This window comes from Erythranthe guttata, chromosome 10 (genome assembly GCF_056151865.1).
Source record: "Erythranthe guttata isolate IM_541 chromosome 10, IM_541, whole genome shotgun sequence".
Lineage (NCBI taxonomy): Eukaryota > Viridiplantae > Streptophyta > Magnoliopsida > Lamiales > Phrymaceae > Erythranthe > Erythranthe guttata.
This window is the reverse complement of record NC_142542.1, coordinates 2,894,165-2,915,459: the sequence shown is the minus strand read 5'-3', so window position 1 is coordinate 2,915,459 and position 21,295 is coordinate 2,894,165. Positions and strand designations below refer to the sequence as shown.

General features: G+C 36.6%; 2 protein-coding genes across 2 annotated transcripts; both read left to right on the top strand.

Annotated features, from left to right (window-relative positions):
* Positions 1–675: 675 nt before the first annotated feature.
* LOC105952832 (Leucine-rich repeat protein kinase family protein) lies at positions 676–3,873 on the top strand. The gene is made up of 2 exons (XM_012976408.2): positions 676–2,461; positions 3,001–3,873. Exons 1-2 carry the CDS (start codon positions 1,135–1,137, stop codon positions 3,642–3,644), a joined length of 1,971 nt encoding a protein of 656 aa, XP_012831862.2. The 5' UTR covers positions 676–1,134; the 3' UTR covers positions 3,645–3,873.
* Positions 3,874–4,654: 781 nt separating this feature from the next.
* Positions 4,655–5,053, top strand: LOC148767278 (uncharacterized). Its single transcript, XM_088823914.1, has one exon. The coding sequence runs from the start codon at positions 4,655–4,657 to the stop codon at positions 5,051–5,053; it is 399 nt and encodes a 132-aa protein (XP_088680040.1).
* Positions 5,054–21,295: the final 16,242 nt, after the last annotated feature.

Here is a 21,295-nt window from a genome sequence, read left to right as displayed (position 1 = left end):
ATAGTCAATTGAAACACATGCAAAGAAGATTGAGCCCTTTATTCTTTTCTCTAACAATAGTATATATCGCGAACGAAGCAACGGTATGCGGGCAAAAAAAAGGATTAAGCTACTAGAGCTATTTTTATGTTCGACTCGAGCTTGTGTTCAGTTTAATATAAAAATATGGGTAAATAGCACTTATCTCCCTGTGGTTTGAGCTTTATGGACATGACATATTTGTACTTTCAATATAGTGCATACCCCCCATGTATTTTCAAAAAAAAAAAAAAAAAATTATAATGAGCATGATTTCTCACTGAATGGAATATCATAGGGGAGTTATGTACTTATATTAAAAGTACAAGGGGCTCATGTGCACAAAACTCAAACCACATGGACTTAAGTGCTATTTAATATTTACCTTAAAAATATTTTCAAAATTCAAACATTTATAGCAGAAGAATGCGAAAAAGAAAGCAGGACAAATAATGTTGAAGGATGTGCCCCCCTTTATATGAAGGTTCACAAATCAGCCTCAGTAAATACAGAAAAATAAAAATAAAAAATAAAAAGAAAAGCTCTGCACATTCCATCTTTTACTTTTCGTTTTGTTTTGTGAACACACTTTATTCAAAAATTAAATTGAATTAAATTGAATTCCTTTTAGGAGGGAGTGGAGAACAGCAATCATTCACACAACCAATGCTCATCATATTCACTCTTGCATCCTTTAATCATTTCCCTCCTTTTTTTATTTATCTATTAATTCTCTAACCATTATTCAAATTATTTATTATATTTCACATTTTCAACCACTAATCCCCTTTTTGTCAATCTCTCTCTCTCTCTACAATCATGACCAGAGATGGAGGAGCTTTCTCTCTCTCTCTCTCTCACTCTCACACACACTTGAACGTGTAAGCATTCAAGATTTATCCCTTTTTCTTTTCTTTTCTTTTTTTTTTCTTTTTTGGGGGGTAATTTTAGTTTTCTACTCAACATTTGTATTTTATTATGTTCACAATTCATATAACCTCTTCATGAACCAATAAATTTATTTACTTAACTTTAGTGTTTTTATTTTTCTTTTTTCAAATAAAAACTCACCACTTGATCATCACATGCACTAACCTTCTCCCATGCTAAAAAAAAATGCACCTCCAATTCCTCCTCTCTCTCATCCTCTCTACTTCACTCACCACCACCGCCGCCAATGAAACCGCCGTCCTCTCTCTCTTCCGCTCCCAAACCGACCTCCACGGCACACTCCTCTCGAACTGGACCACCTCCAACGCATGCTCCGCCAACTGGCACGGCATAAACTGCACCAACAACCGCGTCACCGCAATCACCCTCCCTTCCCTCAACCTCCGCGGCCCCATCGCCGCCCTCTCCTCGCTCGACCACCTCCACCTCCTCGACCTCCGCAGCAACCGCCTCAACGGCACCCTCTCCCCACTAACCCAATCCCCAAACCTCAAACACGTGTACCTCTCCGGAAACGACTTCTCCGGGGAAATCCCACCGGAACTCTCCACCCTCCACCGCCTCCTCCGCCTCGACCTCTCGAACAACAACCTCCGCGGCCCCATCCCCGCCACCCTCTCCAACCTCTCCCGCCTCCTCACTCTCCACCTCCAAAACAACGATCTCTCCGGAACCATACCGACGATTTTCCTCGATTCTTTCCCACGCCTCAAAGAATTGAACTTATCCAACAACGAACTATACGGAACCCTACCGGAGAATCTAATATCCCGATACGGATATAGTAGCTTCTCCGGCAACGAGGGCCTCTGCGGGACCCGCCCTTTCCCAAAGTGTTCGTACACGCAAGGACAAATCGTACCATCCAATCCAAGCTCCCTCCCTTCTTCTTCATCATCAATAACCACAACTCAATTCTCGTCAAACGAGCACCACAAAAGATTGAGCAACGGCGCAATAGTAGCTATAGTCGTAGCGAACTCGGTCCTACTATTGGTGATCGCATCGTTCGCCGTGGCATACTACTGCGGGAGGCGATCGGGATCGAATTCGATCTCCGACAGCGACTCCAGCAAGAGGAGGAGGAGCAGCAGCTACTCCGGCGAGAAGAAAGTCTACGCCAACAACAACGGCGGCGGAGGCGGAGATAGCGACGGCACTAATGCAACCGACAAGAGCAAGCTCGTGTTCTTCGACCGGAAGAAGCAGTTCGAGCTGGAGGATTTGCTCCGGGCATCGGCGGAGATGCTCGGAAAGGGTAGCTTGGGGACCGTGTACAGAGCCGTACTCGACGACGGATATACGGTGGCGGTGAAACGGCTGAAAGACGCAAACCCTTGTGCAAGAAAAGAGTTTGAGCAGTACATGGATGTAATTGGGAAGCTAAGGCATCAAAATGTAGTGAGATTCAGAGCTTATTACTATGCCAGAGAAGAGAAGTTGCTTGTTTATGATTACATGTCTAATGGCAGCCTGCATTCCCTTCTTCATGGTAAACCTAATTCAAAATTCCATCTTTTAATAAATTTTTATATTTTTTTAGGTAATACCACCCTGAGGTATGGTCAAATTATGAAAAAACCCCTCATGTTTGGATAATTACATCTATCCTCCTCAACTGTGAATCTTCTTACACGTCCACACCTGCGGTATCAAATTCAGTGGAATCTTGAAGATTATATGGAATGTTCTCCATTTTGTACCCGGTTTATCCCATTTGAGCTCCACATTTTGAAGCAAGATGTGTTTTTTGGCTTGTAAATATCGGATTGTGGTGCATCAGAATCTGTATTTTTGCACAAAACGAGTACAAACTAGAGAAGATTTCCCGGAATCTAGATGATTATGTTGAATCTGACACCATAAGGGTGGAGGTGTAAGAAGATTCATAGTTGAGGAGGGTAGATGTAATTATCGAAACATGAGACGTTTTTTCGTAATTTGACCATAACTCAAGGGTGGTGTTGTAATTTACCTTTTTTTTCTCTTTTTTTTTAACTGTAAATTACTAAATTTGTTTGATTGAAATAGGGAACAGAGGAGGAGGGAGAATACCGTTGGATTGGACGACGAGAATAGGGTTGATTCTTGGGGCGGCGCGTGGGCTGGAGAGGATCCATCAGGAATATTCGATTTCAAGAATCCCGCACGGAAACGTGAAATCGTCGAATATTCTGCTGGATAAAAATGGGGTTGCTTGCGTTTCGGATTTCGGGCTTTCGTTGCTTCTGAGCCCGACTCACGCCATAGCTAGGTTGGGAGGGTACAGAGCTCCGGAGCAGGCTGAGACGAAGACGCTGTCGCAGAAGGCTGACGTGTACAGCTTTGGGGTTTTGTTGCTCGAGGTGCTGACGGGGAGGGCGCCGGAGGCGGCGGCGGCGGCGGCGGTGGATCTGCCTAGATGGGTGAGGTCGGTGGTGAGGGATGAGTGGACGGCGGAGGTGTTCGACGAGGAGTTGCTGAGGTACAAGAACATAGAGGAGGAGCTGGTGGCGACGCTGCAGGTGGCGATGGCGTGTGTGGTGGAGATGCCGGAGAAGAGGCCGGAGATGGGAGAGGTGGTGAAGATGATTGAGGAGATAAGGGTGGAGCAGTCTCCGTTGGGTGAGGATTACGACGATTCCCGCGATTCGATGTCGCCGTCGCTTGCCACCACCGAAGATGCTGCTTTCTGAGTTTCTTCTGTTCGCCGGAATTTGCAATTTCTTGCTGCTGAGTTAATTTGTTTCAAGGAGAGATGTAATTTTTTTTCTATTTTTTTTTTTATTTTTTTGAGTTTAATAAGGAGTGAGTTTAGTAGTGTAGATTTGTGGGATCTATTTTTAGTTTGATCATATGTATAATCGATGATATTATTGTACTCTTGGATAAAAAAAATGATCTATTGTTTCTTGCCTTGTTAAATAACATCTTATTTAAATGTAGCAGTGGTATGAATTTCGTAGAACTTGTTACGAAATTATCCTGATTTCATAAATTTGTTGTAGAAGAAAGAATGATTCATAAATTCGTGTATGAGAATTAATTTCTCAAACTCAATTCATTCATAAAATTTGTATATTTTAAATGTCTTATTTATTGGCGACCTATTTATAAGTCCCAAATCGAATATAGTTCATAATGTTAACTGTAATGAAGGAACTAATTACTAAATTATCAAAAAACAAAAAAAATAAAAAGTAGAAGAAGAAGAAGAAACTAATTACTAAGCAACTATAACTATGAAAGGACTCTAAAACAATGAAATATTTTTTTTTTCTGAATTAAAACATTTAGAAATAAAATATATAACTTGTGATCATCCTTGTTACCTTGTGAGCGTATAACACCTTAAGCCTAATTTATGTATGAATCACCAAATGCCAAAGGCATGCTTCGCTGATCCACGTGCCGGCCGAGGAGCTGGGTATCATGACATCGCCCTATCCTTTTTCCCAATGGGGAATGGGGAATTGATATCGTCGGTCCTTTCCCGGTGGCTTCGGGCCGACGTAAGTTTCTAATCGTGGCAGTTGATTATTTTTCTAAATGGGCCGAGGTTGAGTCGGTCACCTCGATCACCGAGGCTAGTGTTTTGAAATTTCTATGGGAAACTATATGTTGTCGGTATGGAATTTCTCGTATACTCATCTTGGACAATGGAACGCAATTTAACGGCTCTAAGGTACAAGCGTGGTGTGCCGAGATGGGGGTCCAACAGCGTTTTTGTTCGGTAGCACACCCACAAGCTAATGGACAAGTGGAGGTAACTAATCGGATAATAGTATCAGGCATAAAGAAGAGATTGGAAGAGGCCAAGGGGGCCTGGACGGAAGAGCTTGCATCGGTATTATGGGCATACCGAACTACTTTTAAGTCAGCTACGGGGGAATCTCCGTTCTCACTCGTGTACGGAATGGAGGCAGTGTTGCCTATCGAGGTACGGATACCTAGTCGAATGACCCAATCCTTCAACCCGGAGCAGAATGGGCCCTTAATCCGGGAAAGTTTGGATATGATCATGGAAAAGAGAGAGGTAGCAGCAAGGCGCATGGAGAGAGATAAAACGACGATAAAGGCGACATATGATAAGAGAGTCCGATGACGTAGGTTCGAGGTAGGCGACATGGTATTGCGACGAGCTGATGCTCTGAAGATGCGAGGTAAACTCGAGGAAAATTGGGAAGGACCATACAAGATAATGCATCGACTAAATGGGGGTGCATATTGGATTGAAGACAAGAACGGTAAAAAGTTACCTCGGCCATGGAACGTGTGTCATTTGAAGAAGTTCCATTCTTGAAGGGCGGTTGTAACTGGTTTTATTTTTGTTAAAGGTATAAGTGCCTTTATTTTGGTCTGGGGGTGATATACCTCATCTCTTTTGTTAATTGCCGTTATGTTGGTTTGGGGGTGATATACCTCAGCTCTTTTGTTAATGAAATATGTGCATTTGGGCATTTTGTTGTAAAATGTGCTTTATCCAAGATCGACAAAGTATCACAAGACGCGATATATGATTACACTGGAATAAGACGAGGTCAGTATTGACCTCACATCCGATATGAGTGTGATCGGAATGATTACACTGGAGTAAGACGAGGTCAGTATTGACCTTGCATCCGATATGAGTGTAATCGGAATGATTAAACTGGAATAAGACGAGGTCAGTATTGACCTCGCATCCGATATAATAAGTGTAATCAGAATGATTACACTGGAATAAGACGGTCAGGATTGACCTCGCAGCCGATATAATGAGTTGTCAGAATTACTGAATCAAGTGAGGTCAATATTAACCTCGCATCCAAAGCAACTCAGCTTTTTAGAGAGGTAAAATGTTCAAGAAAAATGGGTGATTGGAATAATAGCACTTAAATGAAACAAGGTCGGTATCAACCTCATCAACCGACATCATAAGTTAATATTTATGGTTAGTATCAGTAAGGCAACCGAGGAACATAAGGTATAAAGATAAAGTAAATCAACTTCTTGCCAAGCCCGAGATTTTTCCTCCTCAAGGGTCGCTTTCTCGCGAGCATGCTCGGCCTTTTCTGCCTTAAAGGCAGCCCTCTCTTGTTCAAGAGCAGTCGCCTGCTCTTGGGCCCGCTGCTCCGAGATCACGATCTGATCTCGGAGAGCCCTCTCTTGCTCCACCGCGGCGGCCTTCGTTTTCTCAAGCTCATCTCGCAGGCGAGATAGCTCCTGTTGGGAATGGGCAGAGGGAAGGCCCCTGTTGGCAAAAAGACCAACGAGGTGGCTAAGGGCGGCACAACCCTGCCTTTGTAGCTCGTCTTCTCCCAATTTCTCCAGCACCTTTTGATTATTGGAAGACCGAAAACTGCGAATAAAGTCCACCATCTCGTCAGAGCCAGGCTTCGAGATGAGCAACGAGGCCGGTACCGCGATCGTTTTGGGGGAGCGACGAGCCAAGGCAATCGACGGATTTGAGGCCGACGTTTTCTTCGGCAGGGGAATAAGAGCATCCTCGGCACCCCGTTTGCGACGTGAGAACTTGGTGGTGTTAGTCACGTCGGCCGTCGAGCTGGGCGCCGCGTTGGCTTCATTGGTCGTAGGCGGCGCGGTCGAGGCTTCGGCGGCGGCAGCAGCTTTTTTCGGAATCGGGGTAGCACGAAGATGGGCAAACATCGCTGCTTCTAAAAAATAAGAAAAAAGGGGCAAACTGTTAAAACAATATACTTATTACCGAAAGGGGTAGTTCACGTCACATCGAGATTTTTACCGCGTTCGGCGGGAGTCATAGCAGGCCCCGCGTACGGAGTAAACCAAAGGCAGCAAGCAGCCCTGGTGTCCGTATGGCATTTTCTACATCTAAATATTGTTTATGAAAAAAAGACTCTATATACGCAACATCGGCAAGCATATCGTCGGTATGAGGAGGTGGGGTTTGAATACTACCGGCTTTGGTATTAAAGGGCCACGGTTCATAGCTTCGAACGAAGAAGAATCTTCGATGCCAATAATTTATTTTGTTCGGAATATTGGTAAAAATAGTCTTATCTCGCCAATTGGAAAGATAATACATCGACCCAGAACGACGAGCATAGAAAAAATAGTCCAATAGCCCGCCGCAAATATTTTGGATATGTAGGAGGGTGCGTATCATAAAAAAAACAATTCATTATACTAAATGAATTAGGGGAAAACCGACATAAAGGTACCCCGAAACGGTTGGCGACGTCTACTAAAAAGGGGTTAAGAGGAAAGAAAAGGTCCGCTTTGGCTTGGTCCTCATACCAAGTCAAAATCTCGTCATCAAAATAGCCCGGAAGTTGGGTCGGCTCGGGGTGTACATACCGATATCCAGGCCCGAACTCCACTGACTCCAAGACCCAACTACTGTCCACTACGGTGTAAGGATGTTTGGAGCTCGAAAGGGGTATGGGATTTTGTACTAATCTATTAGGATCTATCAAAGCGGCGTCCCCTATCTCGTCTACACCATCAAACATGGCATCTAAAAGTAGACACGGCCACGGGCCGGTTTTGGGCCCGGAACCGGCCCGTTGACGGCCCAAACCGTCCCGTTGACCGAGTGAACCGGCCCGGACCCGTGAACCGGCCCGTCCTACCCGGGACGAGCCCGGTTCTGAGAAATGGTGAACCGTGAACCGCTGGGCCGGCCCGACGGTTCACCTGGATTTAAAAAAAAAAAATCAAAAAAATTAAAAAAAAAAAAGCAAATAACGGCTAGTGAACCGACCCGGGTGAACCGGCCGTTATTTACTTTTTTTTGAATTTTTTTCCCCCCCAATTTTTCCTATAAATACCCTCACACCCCAACCCAATTTGTTTTCCCCCCAATTTTATTTCCTTTTCCTTTTTTCTATTTAAAAGTACTTCTTTTAATTTACTTATTCATAAAATATTTCAAAAAATCATTTTAAATTCGAAATCTTTAAAATTTTGAATTTAAAATTAAGTTCAAGTCTTTTCATTTATTTCCTTTTCCTTTTTTTATTTAAAAGTACAGTGGAACCTCGATAAATTAATACCCGATAAATTAATAACCTCGCTTAAATAATAAGTTTTACCGGTCCCGACTCGGGGACAACGTGCTAAATTAATAATTCGCTAAATTTATAAGATAATACACATTTGAAAATTTTAAGAAGCCCCATATAATATATAAATTAATAATGCATAAAAATAATTCTTAAATTACATGGTATAATGCATATTTTATAGATCTATGAAGCCTTAATAGAATATATAATTAATTCTCGCTTGTTTCTTGTAGAAGTTCACATTACGATCAATCTCATTCCTCACTTTTCTTAACATGGTCAGAACTTTCGGTATAGTTTTCTCATAACTCAACATAAATCGTTCTATACCATTACTGTTTTAAGAGCTTCCATTCGTGAAACGGGCTCTATAGTGCATTGAACGAATGGTACAATGAATAATATACACGTAAAAAATTAAAAAAAAATGTATTTATTGAAAATAATAACAAAAGTAATTTCATAAATTAATAAGTTATTAATTAATGTATAAATTAATAATTATTAATTTATTGATAAGTTAATATTTCGCTAAATTAATGAAATTTTGATGGTCCCAACTGTATTAATTTATAGACGTTTAACTGTACTTCTTTTAATTTACTTATTCATAAAATATTTCAAAAAAAAAAAAATTCAAAATTTCCGGGCCGACCCGGAACCGGCCCGGATAGGCCCGGAACCGGCCCGAACCGGCGGGACGACCCGGCCCGCTGAACCGCCCATACTACGGGCCGGTTCCGGTTCCGGAAAATGTGAACCGTGAACCGGTTTGAACCGGCCCGGAACCGGCCCGAACCGGCCCGTGGCCGTGTCTATCTAAAAGGAGATGCGAGGAATCTGAATCACCTAATAGCAATTCTAGAGAACTACATAGGGGGGACGAATCGCTAGACATCCTACAAGGGTTAAATTTGTTGAAAACAAAAAGGAATGAGAAATTCACCTGCAAGAATGGCCTCCGGTGAAGCTAAGGGATAATCCGGGAATGGACGTGCGTGTGCCATCGGAAAAGGTGAAGCAAACGGAAAAAGTTTGAACAAATCGGAAATGGGTAGCAGCAGAGATGAAGCAATATGAGGAAGAATAGGTTGCGAAAAATTGAAAAAGGCCTATTTAGAATGTATATATAGAGTGAATTTCTCTTTCTACTCCAACGAATGGAATCTGGCCGTTCATTTCAAATTAAAGAACGACCACGATTCCTCAAACGTTTCACATACCCCAGAACCTCGGGCATATCAACGGTCGCCATACAGGTGCAGACACGTGGACTCACCACATTTAATTCTTCTGCCATTAGTTTACGTGCTTACGTGAATTCCAAGGAAAGGGTCATGATTGCAAGGGTTTTCGACAAAAGCAGACGGCAGACGAAAAGACTGGTGCCGAAGTATCATCGATGGTATAGTTCGTCGCCACTAAATTCTTTTAGTAGTGGCGAACTAGGGGGAGTAGAGAGGAGATGCAAGAGATTTTTTCTAAACCATTAATACTATACCTAGTTTTGGATACCTCGTCAAACTACGTATAGTGGGGGAGTAGATGATCCGGACTGATTTCGGCCTTGAGGAAAAGCCCAAGTCCAATTAAGTGAAGCCCAGATGATCAGACCCGACTTGGGCCCATGTCAAGTTCAAGGAAGCCCAATACCACAACTATCATAATAGACCGCATAGGATAATTAACGAGGCATAAACCCTACGAGATAGGCTTCCGAGGTAATCCCACGCCTGACGAAGTAAGCATTACGTCGGCATTACGTCGGCATCTCGAAAGTGGAGCAGGGGACAATTCTGGGACGTAAAGGATGGGTGGCAGGCTTGAACTGATTGAGGAACAGTGAAAAGAACCAATAAGAACTCGCCACGTGGCCGAATAGACAGGATGACGGCTTTTCTATCTTGGAAATGTAAACAAGCCCAAAAAGGCCCATATTGTAGTAGTATATATACTAGGATAGTATAGAGAAACAAGGGACAGTTCTTGAATAACAAAGGGAATTCAATAAATTGGACTACCCACATATATTATCTTAGGCATATTATATTCATATGTTATTTAATAATCTTTCTCATCCACATTACTCTGTGATCTCATAAGCACTCAAGGTATGAATATTCAAACTAATGATAAGATCTAACAATCTATTGAACATAACAAAAGGCTATACAACCTATATTATTGTATGTGGCTAATTTAAGCCCCATCAAATTCATTCTTCTTTTTTTTCTTTAAATTCTTTATCATGGCCATATCAAAGTACGGATTCAAGCTTATAATCATGCCCAACTAGAACAACTGCTATAAACTCAATTCCAAATCTTTGAGCATATCATTAAGCTATTAGTCGATCAAATTATCTGATTTTATATCTCCAATATACTCCTCATGTGCGAGAGAGCTTGTAATATTTTGAACCCGTGCACGTTTCATAACCGTTTTGAGAATAAAATCGGGTGTATTTGATCAGGTGCAATATCTAAACAACTGTTTCAAAAGTAAGATGTCCTGTACTAGTTACATCACACCTAATAGGAATTGCACTAATCCATTTCTAGCTATTTTTTGTTATTTTACAATGTAAATCCGCTGTTTAAGAATAACTTCCTTAAATATTGAAAACAACCATTTCTCTTTTTTTCCTTTTTTATTTTATTTTATTTTTTTTAATGTTTAGTAACATGATTATAAGGAGCTATTTAAAGCATTGCAAATAATGGTTTCAACTTTCTACATTATTAATGTTAATTACCTTCATAATCACCTTCACCAACCTTCATTTGAAAAAGGTTATTGTCCCCACCCAATTTATTATGTTGTTAGTACAAAGATTCACATCATGTTGTTATGTAGACTCTTGGCAAGGTAGATTTATGGCTTTCATTTGACAAATGATAACATGTCTGTTAAATGTGGTGTGTATTTAGAAATGAAAAAAGTAGGAGAAGATTTGGACAAAGTTTCGACAAGGTTTTAGAAACAGAAAAATCGCAGCAATAGCTATGTGTTGCGCTCGGATTAGCTACAATGATTAAATTTTCGAATTTAAATAATTAAGCCGACAAAACATAATTAAACTGGGTCCGGAACAACCCAATTCCAAACCAAATATTCTCAAACCCCAATGGTCAGAGGCCAGACAGGAAGCGACGGTGGTCGGGGACATGTGGCTTTACGCTTAAGCTCACATTTGGTTACGAATTATACTCTACCTATTCACTTTAAGTGTTTTCATTTATGTTCTTTTTCTAATGTGGAATTAGTGATTTTTCACCTTCCACCAAGTTCTTTGAGCTCACTTTAGACCATTGAGGCATCTAATTTTGTGCATTAATTATTCGTTCATCCCACAACACATTCGAGAAATTAACACTACGATTATCTAGACAAAACATAGATTATAATTCCATCATTTGTTAAGCAATTTAAATATGGAATTTTCACTTCAATACATAATCGTGTGTGTATGTGTCGTCGGCTCATGTAGGACCCCTTACCCAGTGTTGAATCTAATTTTTAGTCGAGGGTGTTCAAAATTTATAATATTATTTAGGTTGTGTTTGATTGTATATTGTCGGATAAATTCGGATTAGATATTAACTCCCAATTGACCAATTAATCGTCTAATTAGTAAGATGTTCGATTTTACGTATTAAAATTGTCAAAAAATATGTGGGAGAATTGAGAAGAACTCGTTACCTATTGAGAAGGCACAGAAGAACACTAAAGAAGATACCAAGGCGTAGATTGTCACCAAAGGATTGAAGACTTGGGTTTTCAGTATTGGTGTTATGAATTGTATGAATTTTTTGTTTGTTTCATTATAAACTAATGTGTCTTTCTTGATGAGATATATTCTTGTTGAACCTATGTTTGGAGCAGTTATTTGAACATCAATTAATTGTTTTGGGCAATTACGGTCACACCCATGAGGTATGGCCAAATTACGAAAAAATCCATGTGTTTGGGTAATTACAGTCATCCCTCCTTTTAAATATTTTTACATAAAATTTATATGTAATTCGATTATTTACCGAAGCAAATCGTATATTTAGTTCGGCAAACGGTATGAAATGTTGGCGCGACCAAAATTTCGGTTCGGTTTTACCGATTTAACATCCCTAAATTTACCTTTGGAGGGGTTTTTTTCGTAAGATAATACATAATTGATGGGTGACTGTAATTACCCAAACATGAGTGGGTTTCGTAATTTGACCATAACTAGGGGTCGCCGTAATTTGTCCTTAATTGTTTATGTGATTTAATTTGTTTATATTTTCTTGTTCTTTATGCGTTTGATTATACGGGCAAACAAAACATGAGATTTGTTGACAAAGAATGAATTCGATAGAGGATTTCATGGTCTGAACCAGCGAAAACATAGTTTTAATTCTTGATTTCGAGAGGAACTTCTAATTATAGGCAACCCATTATATAACGAAGAACTTGTATATAATGCACTCTTAATTCTAGATTTTAGATAGAGATGTTGAAATATGTGAATAAGTTCTTCTAATCTCGAGAGAGGGTCAAGACAATTAAGTGTTTTTTTTGGTTAACAAATCGAAAATTGATAATTGATGTTATTTTAACAATTTAACAGAAGTGAAAACCGAATCTAGAATTTATAAAATTCTTGTTAAAATCTTGTGTTTTTTGTGCTCTTAGCTCGGATTGATCTATTCATTCTATTTCAGTTCAACAATAATTCAAGTGTTATCATTACTCGATATATCGCTTAGATGAACTCAGGATATTATATTACAGTACTTGTTGAATTAAGATTAATTAGTCTATGATGACGATATTCAGAACCTCTTATTCCATAAAGTACGATATAGTACACTTCCGATTTACACATAGGTGTTTCGGGTATGAATCATCTCGAAGAAAGAAAAGAAAAAACCCTTTTTCTTCTTGTTTTAATCTCTTTGGCATTATAAAAAATCTATCGTGTTATTGTTGGAATATAAAAAAAAATAATAATCAAAGAGTGGTGAGTGAAGAAAGAAAAACAAAATATGCTTCACATACAAACTATAACCACAGTTCGGTTTATGGGGTCCTACATCTGCTGAAATACACTTTGTGTTTTAAACTGTAGATCTATATAAATAACTATCTACTAAGCATATATATACACACATGATTGTGTACGTTATTATATGTAGAATTGTAGATCAATTGTGTGAAACTACATAGTGTATTTCACTAGATGTACGTTCTACATAACCACACTATGTCACTATCCTCATTCCTTACCTTTAATTTTGCACTATTGTAAGAGGGGTTCTCTATTATTCTCCTTATATGATGTTGATTTTTGTGAATTTTAATTTAATTATTTTATTTTAGACTTTTAGTAAATGAAAAAAGAATAAAGACAAAAACATAATTAGTTTATTGGCGTTTGAAAGTTGAGAGAGTTGAGAACATTTGCTTTGACTTTCTATAGATTATTAGACCGACGACCCTTTCAAGTACCCAATGGCCAAAACCACAAAGATTCAAAACCTGAAAGTGATTTTCATAATAATTAACTGCTTTTTTTAGTTCTACTTTCAGCATACGAATGGGCCACTATCAATATAAATGAGGTTGTGACTTGTGGTTGAGTCATATATATATGTGTATATATATATATGTAACTAGTGGTTGAGTCAAATGGTACCTACAAATTGATTGACGATTTTGTCAAATGGTCTCACACTTGCATTTCACGTGAATTTTCGTACGCTCAAGACCTCCTTCCAAAATTCAATTTTCTTGACCGCCGAAAAATTCACCTAACGTCGATCTTTCGTCGGAGAAGATGAACTAGACGGACGAAAAAATGCAAATAAAATGAGAGAACTTGAAAGAGAGTGTAAAAGTGCGTATTATTGATGTTAAATCGTTGTAATTGTTTTAGGGTTTGATACAATTGTTTATATATAGAAAATTTCTAATTAGACATTTTTTTTAATATTGATTACTGATCAATTACCGATCCTAGTTTACATATTTTCATTATTTATTTAGGAAGAATATATTTAAATTTTCTTCCTCCAACAACTCCCCTTCACTTCACTACATACCCTCTCTATCGTGTCTTATGTGCTCGAACCAGCTGGCGAGCTTGTTGCTCGCATATCCTATTGGCATTGTTTACTAAGCTTGGTAATGACGAGCATTCTTTCGGCGAACTTCTAAAAGAGGCTATGTCTTTGATGCTCATTGGGCATGTGGGTCCAATAAACCCAAATATATTGTTCTTATACTATTTAATAAGCCAGTATGAGGAGTTTGGCACTTATATTGCCAAATTGTCCCCCGTCGGCTGGAAATTCTTAATTCGGTGCTCCAAATAATAAAGTATGGGGCAATGTATAATTTATTTTAGTCTAGGATGTAACATGCAAAATGCATTAAAATTTGGGGGCAAAATGCCATTAACTGTAAATTTTAGTTGTAAATTTAACTTTGAAATAATAACTTCACCATTTATTAAGGGATTTAATCATTTGAAATTTTGACAACGAAATTTTTATACCTCTGTTCCAGATTATTTGTCGGTTCAAAGAATTTTTTTTGTTCCAGTTCAAATAATGCATCAAATGCAATACATTTTTTCATGTTTTACATGTTTCCAATCAAAATAGTTTGTTCCATTTCTACTCTTATGTGAAATTAGTAGCATAATAAAATATTATTTGAGAATTTAAACATAATATAGAAAAAAGGGGAAAAAAAGAAGAAGAAAATGTAGAGTAAAAAATAAATAATAAAATTACATAATTAAAACTAGTAGAGCTATAAGTTATTTAATGGAAAAATAACTCTATACAGTGAGAAATCTAAATACAAGCATTTTGAGGGGTAGTTTGGCAATAATTGGCTTTCGTGGGATGCAAGAAGATACTTATCTCGGGACCACAAATCAAAACACGTGTTTTTCCATTCCAAAATATGTTAGATTTTCATCATGCCATTGCCAGCTGACATACGTTCACACGTTTGAAGTACACGCGCTCACACTATTTGGTAGCATTTCTATTTTATTTTTGTTTATTTACCCAAAATAAATCAATATTTGGTAGCAATTTTTTGGGTTAAATATAGTTTACACCCTAAAGTATGTCCCATTTTACTCCCTAAAGTTTCATTTGTAACACTTATCCCTCAAACACAATTTAATTTGTATTTTAAATTCTAATATCTTAAAAAAAATTAATTAAAAGAATAATTAAATTATATAACTAAAAATATATGTTGAAAAATGCAATATTTTAAAATTTAAAAATGTTATCTTGTGTGGGTAGATATTTAATAAACAAAATCTGATTGTTATTGGACCAATTAATCGAATATATTTATATCGATAAATTTAAAGTAATCAATACATGATTAATAGTAATCTTAATTCTTAAGTATTTAAATTTATTTTGGTTCATTAGTTACTTAAAATATATTTCCATTCATTATTATACAATATATATTACTTTTTATTTTATTTTTGACAAATAATTTTAATTTAGTTACTTTTCAATATTTTATGATCCAACAATTATTAGATTTTTATGTTTATTATTTTTTAAAATTTAAAACATAAAATATTTGACGTTAAGGAGGTAAGTGTTACAAATGATACTTTAAGAATAAGTGTTACATACTTCAGGGGTGTAAACTGTATTTAGCCCTAATTTTTTTAAGAGCGGCACTACTCAACCACAACATTGTTGTAATTATTATAGACACCAAAATTTTGAGATAAATTACTAATTAATAACCAAAGTAAATCGGTTATTAGTTTATGTCTCAAATTAAAGTCAATGACATATTTGAGCTTTAAGATGTCTGGGACATGGTGCAGATCAAGAAACTCTAACTATTGCCCATAAAGAAAATGTTTCCAGTGCATAAAAAATCAGACTTACACAGACGAATAAATTCATTCTCAAAGTATCATTTAGACAATGATTCAAATTAATCTCAAAGGTGACCCTCCATCGAAAAAAATACCACTATATTACACTTATATATTTATTAAGTTCACCCAATTTATTTATTTATTTAATCCAATAAGAATTCAAATCACCAAAAAGCATCACCATATTAAAGAGGTGGCATGCATCTGAGTGGATATTCCATATTCCAACCCCAATTCCTTTTCAATTGAAATAACCCCTAAAAATATTTGTAGGACCATCAAAAGTTTTCCTTCAAATCTAATTTTGTTGAATGGACTAATCAAACATAAATATATGCTATATATATATACATTTTTCTCTCATGTATTCAAATTTGGCTAATTAAAATTTGATGCCGACTGTTTCTCCTTGTTTCATGTCCATATAACTGTTATTGTCTTATTGATATGATTCAAGCTCGTAGATTATCGGGTCTTATTACTATGGGATAATTAGCTGGAACCCCCTTATTTGAAACTTATATGGCTGGGGATCCATTTTGTTAGTTGATTATAGCTATAGGTCCCTTGACCAATAAATTTAATATAAATTAAAGGGTTTATTAGGGATAACCCCCTTGTTCATATTTTCTAATGAGGTAGATCCAATTAATTTTTCCCTTTTTGAGATACACCCAAATTTGCCAACTTGGCAAAATATATTATGTAATTTCCCTTTAATACCCCTTTTTTATTTTGTTTTATTTTTGAACGGTATTTACTTTCTTAACTACGTGATATGAGATTGCTGATATGTTGCCTAAAATCACGGAATAAAATTACGTGAGTATATTGGCGGTTTCTATCAAATCTTGTACAACCGGTTTTGAAGAATTTATCCAGCGTTTCATCGTTTTCCATCGGATTTGAAGATAGGTTCGGATTTCATCGTTTTCATCGTTTTTCATCGTTTTCCATCGTTTTCATCATTTTCAATCGGGTTCGGATTTGAACCGGTTTTGAAGAATTTATCCAGCGTTTCATCGTTTTTCATCGTTTCCATCGTTTTTTCAACGGCGTGGAAATAGGTTCGGATTTGAGCGTTCATCGTTGTCCGTTAGAAGATGATGATGTTTGTTTGGAAAAAGGATTGACAGAGTTAGAAGAGGATGGTTCACGCAGATCGGACCAGAGTTGTTTTATATGAGCTTCGTAGTTGGTTTATGCAATAATCGGAATAATTGTCCGCTGTGGTCGAGTTCATGTTTTTTATCCCGATCGATAGTTGGTTTATTTGTTTATAACAGCCGATTTAAGTGTGTTGGGTAGTACATTAAAATATAGTTCGTAGTCTTTTTTAATTTAGCGTATGGATTTTGCATTTTAAGTTTATTTTTGATGATATTAATGTATTGTCATTCAAATGTATTTGCAGTCTATTTAATCATTTTTTAGTATTCTGCATTTTTTATTTTGTTTCATGATTTTAGGTTTTTTCGATGGCGAATTTCGTACGGATTTTGTTGAGGTTTGGTGGGTTGGTTGCTATAAAGAGGTGTTTACGATGTAATGGCTCGGTAACTTCGGTTAAGTGTTAAACCGTTGTAATACAGTAGTATACTATTATGAATATCGCATGATACTACCATTATCATTTTATTATACTATTATGAGATTATTAATGTACTAGAGTTTTTTAACTCGACATATTGGTTTGATTGTGTTATGATGTGTTTATGTATTTTATCAAAACCCTAGATTGAAATTATGAGATTATTAATGTTCTATTTTATTGGTTATGTTGGAATACTTTACGTTGGTGTTGTTCTCAATGTTCTTGTCATTTCAGTGGTATATTGTTTGTAACACAATTTCATATCACTACTATAACCGTAATATACTATCATAGCAGATTAATGTACTATATTGAAATTATTAATATACTATGTGGTTGAATAATACGGGATCCATAGTCGATTAACGAGATCCATAGTCGAATTAGATCAATAAGATAGTCTATTACACGATATAAGGAAAATTACCCTAATTGATTAGTATTTCAAACAAACATATTATTCAGTTTCCATATATATTATTATTTTTTCATATATATTATTATTTACCATAATCGTTTTCATATAATAAGGAAAATTACCCTAATTGATTAGTATTTCAAACAAACATATTATTCAGTTTCCATATATATTATTATTTTTCCAATAGTCAATTAACTAAACCCATAGTCGAATTAGATACATGGGATAGTCTATTAATTTTAAAACACAAATCCGCCGCCGTCACTTCTCAAATCTAGGGTTTTGATGATTCTTCGGCCCATAGTCGATTAACGAGATCCATAGTAAAATTATACCAGTGGGATAGTCTATTAAATGATATGGGATAGTATATTAATACAGATGTAATTCGACTATGCATCTCGTTAATCAACTATGGGCCGAAGAATTATCAAAACCCTAGATTTGAGTAACCCTAGAGCAGTGACGGCGACGGCGACGGAGGTCTTGGTCGTTTTTTGCGGTCTTGGAGGTGGAGGTGGTCGGATGTGGTGGTGGTGGAGGACTAGGCTATGGTGGAGGTGTTGCTTATGGCCAATATCGTTGTTATCGTCGTTGGCCACCGGCGACAACGGTGACGGAGGTGGCGGCGGTCGGAGGTGGAAGCGGCGAACCCGGCGGGAAAATAGGGAGGGATTTCGGAGTGCAGAAAATCGTCAATCGCCGGTGTATAAATTTCTGGTTTTCTTTGGGACGTTTTGCAGATTTTGATAGTGGTTTTGTGGGGATAGTGTTTTAACGGGAAAATAGAGAGGGATTTGATATTATTTCAATAGGTAAAGTAACGGGATTTGTGGGATTTGATTGAGGGTACTTATGTAATTTAGAAAAGTTTGGGTTTTTATCAAAATGGCAAATTTAAATTTGGATCTACCCCTATTATTTGAATTTTTAAGGGGGTTATATCTAATAGACCCTAAATTAAATTAAATTATTTTTCTATTGACATTAATACCCTTAATTATTATTTATATTAATTTAGTTAGTTATTGAATATATGAATAAAATCCCACATTTCACTCTCTCATTTAACTCCCCTCTCTCTCTCCTCTCCCTCACGTCTCCCCCTCCCTTTCTTTTCTCTTCTCTAACTCCTCTCTCTCCTCTCAATCACGTCTATCTCTCTCCTTTTTTTTTATTTTTTTATTTTTTTATTTTCTATTTTATAACAACAAAAATAAATAGCAAAATTGCAAAATACTTGTGTCAAATTACAACAACAAATTGCAAAATACAATTAGCAACTTACAAACTGCAATTTATAACAGCAAAAATAAATAGCAAAATAAATATAATACGGAATCACCTACCATATGTCAAAAATATTTGTTTACAAATGTATTTTCACAACAACACAATATGGAACTAATGATAATTTACTCAAACATCAGAGGTTCAAGTTTATTCTTCCTCGAACAATATAAGATATTTTTAAAATATAAAATATGAAATAAAAGATGATATAACAAACCAACAAACCATTTTTATTTAGGAATAAAGCAGTACATTAAATACAAAATCTTGTAAGATACAAATCAATAGATACAAGCAGTGTTGCAATATAGTCTATAAACAAACTACAATCTATCATAACTGATTATGGCTGGGTTGATGTCATAACGGACATAGTCTCGACGTCCGACTGAATTCACAACTTCCAAACGTAATCGGGGATCTTCTAGAAACATGATCGTGTCAGTAGCATCAACCTCTAATGAATCTCTTGTTTGTTTTCTTCTGGCCTATAGTTGCAGCGACGGTAAAATACGAGTTCAACCAAAAAAACTTCCAATTAAAATATGCACAAATTTGCATCAATGCATATTACAATATCAAAACGCATCATAGAATCTTGATAGAGAAATACAATGTTCGAAGTTGCAACAACGAGATGCAAAAAAATACAATTACTCGCAATATGCAATACATTATGAAACGGGAAAATACAAAAGAAAAAAAAAAGCCACACACGCATTAACTTTAATATGAGTTTAGGAAGATAACCAAAAAATATGTGAAACCTTTCATAGTTATTCCCAAAGAAGAAGAAAAAACTAATATTAATTTGCAATAACGAGCTGCAAATTAAAATATGCAGAACTGCAAAAGTGAAAATGAAAACCGTCTAAAGGGACAACATCAACAAACTTCAAGTTGCAGACAACAACATAAAAAATATAAACTTCAACAACATCAACAAAATAGTGGCAACAACAACCAAATAATAGTATGCAAATAACTATATCCAAATGCAATTGTCAACAACAAACTGGAAAATGCAAACGATCAATGATAATAAGTTATTTTCAACAAGTATTTTGTTATGATAGATGAAACCATTTGTTAAGACACCAAACTGCAAATATTACAGTAAAATGCAACTTATACTATGATAACAACAAAATTGAATTGAAATATAATATAAGAGCAAAATACGCATCATATAAGCAAAACCCAAAATAAACAGCAAAGTGCAAAATATACAAAAAACAGTAAAATCAAGGGCAATACCCAAAATAAACAGCAAAGTGCCAAAGTGCCAATTGTAATTTCAAATAAACAACAAAGTGCCAAAGTGCCAATTGTAATTTCAAATAGCAATACACAGATTCAAAATTGCAACAGAACTACCAACAATACAATAGGTTTGCAAAAATTGACATGGCACCAAAAGTTAATGAAATATACAAAATACAATATACAATACGACAGCAAGTGCAAAACACATAATAAACATCAAAGTGCAAAATAGACATAAAAACAGCAAAATAAAAAACAAACAAAAAAATATTATTTGCAGAAAACAAAGTTATTACCTGAGGTCGTAGGCTCCAAATCTCTGTCTTTGACTTCATTCATAAAAACACCCATTGTATTTCGTCAATGAATCGCGATTTAAAAAAAAATACAAAAAAATGAAATATATAGCAAATTACCTGTACGTTTTCGATTTTGCGCCATCTTCTCGGATTCAAAACCTACATCAATCTCAGCAATAAGGTGCTATGATTACAGAGTTTTGGTTGAACGAAATGGAGGAGAGTTTTTGCATGTTTTAATTTGACCAGATTTGCAGATCTTTCTCTTCCGTGGCAGTTTGCAGAATTACAGTTCTCCGTCGATCTGAGAAGTAGGCCTATTGGGTAAATTGAAAGAGAACGAGAAGTGAGTAAATTGAAAGAGAACGAGGCAGTTTCTCCCTTCGATGGCGGTGTGAAGATATACAGCAATTTTTGTCGATTTGAGAATTAGGGCTATTGGATAAATTAAAAGAAATGAGAGGTAAGATTTTTCAGTTTCAATCTCACGAGATTTCTTTGCCTCCTTTTTAGCTAAAAAATCGGATTTGGTGA

Coding starts and splice junctions, on each gene's coding strand:
- LOC105952832 (XM_012976408.2), top strand. CDS start 1,135: ATGCACCTCCAATTCCTCCTCTCTCTCATCCTCTCTACTTCACTCACC. Junction 2,462..3,000: donor CCTGCATTCCCTTCTTCATG/GTAAACCTAATT, acceptor TGATTGAAATAG/GGAACAGAGGAGGAGGGAGA.
- LOC148767278 (XM_088823914.1), top strand. CDS start 4,655: ATGGGGGTCCAACAGCGTTTTTGTTCGGTAGCACACCCACAAGCTAAT.